This window comes from Triticum aestivum, chromosome 1B, assembly GCF_018294505.1.
Source record: "Triticum aestivum cultivar Chinese Spring chromosome 1B, IWGSC CS RefSeq v2.1, whole genome shotgun sequence".
In the NCBI taxonomy this organism is placed as follows: domain Eukaryota; kingdom Viridiplantae; phylum Streptophyta; class Magnoliopsida; order Poales; family Poaceae; genus Triticum; species Triticum aestivum.
Window position 1 is genome coordinate 606,353,774 of NC_057795.1, and position 3,611 is coordinate 606,357,384.

General features: G+C 45.9%; 1 protein-coding gene across 1 annotated transcript; it reads left to right on the forward strand.

Annotated features, from left to right (window-relative positions):
* The first annotated feature begins 907 nt into the window (after window positions 1–907).
* On the forward strand, window positions 908–3,066 carry LOC123096896 (NADH-quinone oxidoreductase subunit B 1). The gene is made up of 2 exons (XM_044518687.1): window positions 908–1,440; window positions 2,475–3,066. The coding sequence occupies exons 1-2, from the start codon at window positions 1,064–1,066 to the stop codon at window positions 2,707–2,709; spliced, it is 612 nt and encodes a 203-aa protein (XP_044374622.1). The 5' UTR covers window positions 908–1,063; the 3' UTR covers window positions 2,710–3,066.
* The last annotated feature ends 545 nt before the right edge of the window (window positions 3,067–3,611 follow it).

Here is a 3,611-nt window from a genome sequence, read left to right on the forward strand (position 1 = left end):
ACGAAGGGTACAAATTAATAAAATGCTACTCCCTCCGTCCCATAATGTTAGACGCTTTTTGTGTCAAAAAACGTCTAACATTATGAAACGGAGGGAGTATTTATTTAGTTTTAAAAATGAAACAAACTACAAATATTATGAGGAGATCGAGGATTCAAGAAAAATCACAAATAATATGTGAACATTCACACAAATATATTTTTATGGTTTTTGCTGGTTGTTTGTAACTTACGTGTAAGTTAACATTATTTTCAAACTTCTTGATGAAATACTAAGATTTTCCTGTTTAACAAGTTCCTGGTTAAATCATATTTTTCATTCCCATTATTCTAAATTAGGAATAGTTTTATCATGAAGTTCAATAGAATTTTTTGTTTTGGTAATATTTTCCTTTGACCTCCTCCGAATTTCGTTGTGCGTGTATCATTTTTCTTCTTCTAAGTTTACTGCTATTTCGGGTGTCATCAGGATTCAGGAACCGGTATTGTCCGATTTGGAAAGTGTTGAACCCAAAGATATTTCAAAGGCACACCGAAGACGACTAAAAGCAACCCGTCTTTACGGTGGTAAACGTGCAACCGAATCATGCAACCGAGCTATGTCCGTGCTCATATTTTGTACGGGACTGATAGATCTCAGTCAATTAAGACTTAACCAAGTCTCAGTCAATTCTAAATTCATAAAATTTTACGTGGAGATTCCTGTAATTCCTAGCCACACCCTACATGCTCATGCAGTAAAACCCACAAACTTCGTTAACTCTAGACATTTTGTGTTAAGAAAACAAACAAAGTTTTAGCATTTCATCCAAAAAATTATAATCATAAGCAGGCTGTCCAATTTTTCTAAGAAAAGAGAAGAAGAAGAAATAGCAGAGAAGGATACGTGTCTCGCTGGCCAACCGCAGAAGGCGGGCGGCGCGAACCGTCTCGGCGCACCGCTCTGCGCTTGCCCACCCTCTCCAAACATACCACGCCTCCCCGCCACCTTCGGAACGCCACAGCGCACAGCCCATCCCCATCCCCATCCACCACCGCGCGCTCTCCGACGGCCATCGAACGCCATGGCGCTCCTCCTCCCCCGCACGGCGCGGCTCGCGCTCCTCTCCGCCGGCCCTCGAGCCTACTCCTCCACCGTCGGCGCGGCGGGAACAGCGGCGCCGGCGCCGTACGGTGGCGGGGCGCCCGCGCCGGCGCCGATGCCGAAGGCCGCGGAGTTCGTGGTGTCCAAGGTGGACGATCTGATGAACTGGGCCCGGCGGGGCTCGATCTGGCCCATGACGTTCGGCCTCGCGTGCTGCGCCGTGGAGATGATGCACGCCGGCGCCGCCCGCTACGACTTCGACCGCTTCGGCGTCATCTTCCGCCCCTCGCCGCGCCAGTCCGACTGCATGATCGTCGCCGGCACGCTCACCAACAAGATGGCGCCCGCGCTCCGCAAGTCCGTATATACGTGTCCCCTCCGTCTGCCCATTTCTTTTCTTGATTGATACACTTCGATCCGCGCGCGTAGGCAGGTGACGAACATTTCTAGCCTACGAATTTGCTTTGCTCACGCACGTTTCCTCATGATTTAGGTCGTTCCCGGATGAATCGTGTGCGGTATGCTGTGTATCATGTGCACGTACATGTTGGTGTGATCATCATGACTGCACTGCACTGCACATTTTTTGCAAATATCACCTACCAGAAAATGTGTTCTGTTTTTGTTGAAGGAAGGCTAGTACTCTTGACTTGTTATTTGTTCAGTTAATCGGCGAGATTGCCCCTTATTTGTTTGTCCTGTATATCAGTGTGCTCTACAACAGGCTTATGCTGAAATCCGCCATACCATTGTGTGTATTGTTACAATTCAGTGAGCTCTTATGAACCCTGAATGTAAAAACCAAGCTAGGACAGAACTCTGAGAGAACTTTTTCATACAGATAGCTGTGCATGCCTACTAATTTACACTCTACTGTCTCGTTGTTGATATGGGAGCCCTGCATTTATATGTATCTCCTCTGTAACTTCAAGCTGTTTCACCTGTGGTTGGTGGCTCTCTAAACATGATGTAGCACCTGTTCTAGTCCTTGAAGTCCAATTTGTCTATTTCCAGATTACAGAGACTTATTTTTGCTTGGCATACTATCTCAAATTCTCGATTTGCCTTTATGGAATAAGGAACACAAAAACAGTGTGACATAGGCGCCTTGATTGTATGGTTGCTGCAGTAAGTGGAACAGAAAGGTTCTTTCGTCCTGTATGACTTGCTTTTGGTTGATGCCAATTTTCTTGAAACGGCATAGACATGACTGTTCATTTCAATTTATCAAGGTTTATTAATTCAGATATCCTATGAACCGAGCCGCAAATATACAGATTAGCATATAACCTTGTGTTCTTTTTGCAGTGGTCATTGAGTCATTTTATACATATGGAGTTTTACTTTATCTAGATCTAGCTAATATCTTGAGCTTCATCTACTCTCGGTAGGGTTTATGACCAGATGCCAGAGCCTCGGTGGGTGATCTCGATGGGCAGCTGCGCCAATGGCGGCGGATACTACCACTACTCATACTCCGTCGTGCGTGGGTGCGACCGGATCGTTCCCGTGGACATCTACGTCCCTGGGTGCCCTCCAACAGCTGAAGCTCTCCTGTATGGCGTTCTCCAGTTGCAGAAGAAGATCAACAGGCGCAAGGATTTCCTTCACTGGTGGGAGAAGTGAATTAGCACTTTGGACCATCAGGTTCATGAGGATGCAGCTCTTCTACGTATTGTTGGGACGTTGGGTTCTTTCGTTTCTGTTTGGTGGAATAAGCGAAGCATGTGCTTCCTGGTCCGTGGTAATTGGTAAGTAAGTAGCTTGTGTCTTGTGTGTGCTGGGTGGGTTCCTACCTTGCTTCACAGGCCATGAAAAAGCTACGTACTGGTGGTTGTGGTTGAACAGGTGATGCTTATGGTTTACCCCAGTCTGTACTGGTATATTGTATATCTGTACAGTACATGCTGGTGGTTGAACAGTTGATGCTTCTGGAATTGTATGTGTTCTATGCAATTGTGATAATGTACACTGTTGGGGTTGTGTGTAACAACTAACAAATACTTCCTCCGTCCCAAAATAAGTGTCTAAAGTTGAGACACTTATTTTGAGACGGAGGGAGACACTTATTTTGGGACAGAGGGACTATAACGAAAAAACTACAGGTCTTCCAAATATAAATAGGTCGGAAGACAGCTGACTGAGAGTTGTGGCTCTTAGTTCTTCGATCTTAACTTCAGTAGTTCGATACTGCTTTGAAAAAGCGCCTTGGCTGACTTATTTTGGTGATTTAACCCCCCCCCCCCCCCCCCCCCCCTCCCCCGCTACCCATTCATGGAAGGGAAAATAGCCAGCCAAAATACAAAACAGAGAGCAGGCTAGGAGAAGATAACCCAAGTTCAGAGTCCTGTCTGTAGGAGTGAGAGGAATCAGAAACACATAATGACTGGGTTCGGTGTATATGCTAAGAAAAATATGGCTTTTCTGTACATAACGTTGGGGCATGACATTTGGACATCAGATGTGACCATGAAATCCACTACCACATAGTTCGTCGGTCTCGAAGGGCAGTGGTATGGATCAAATCT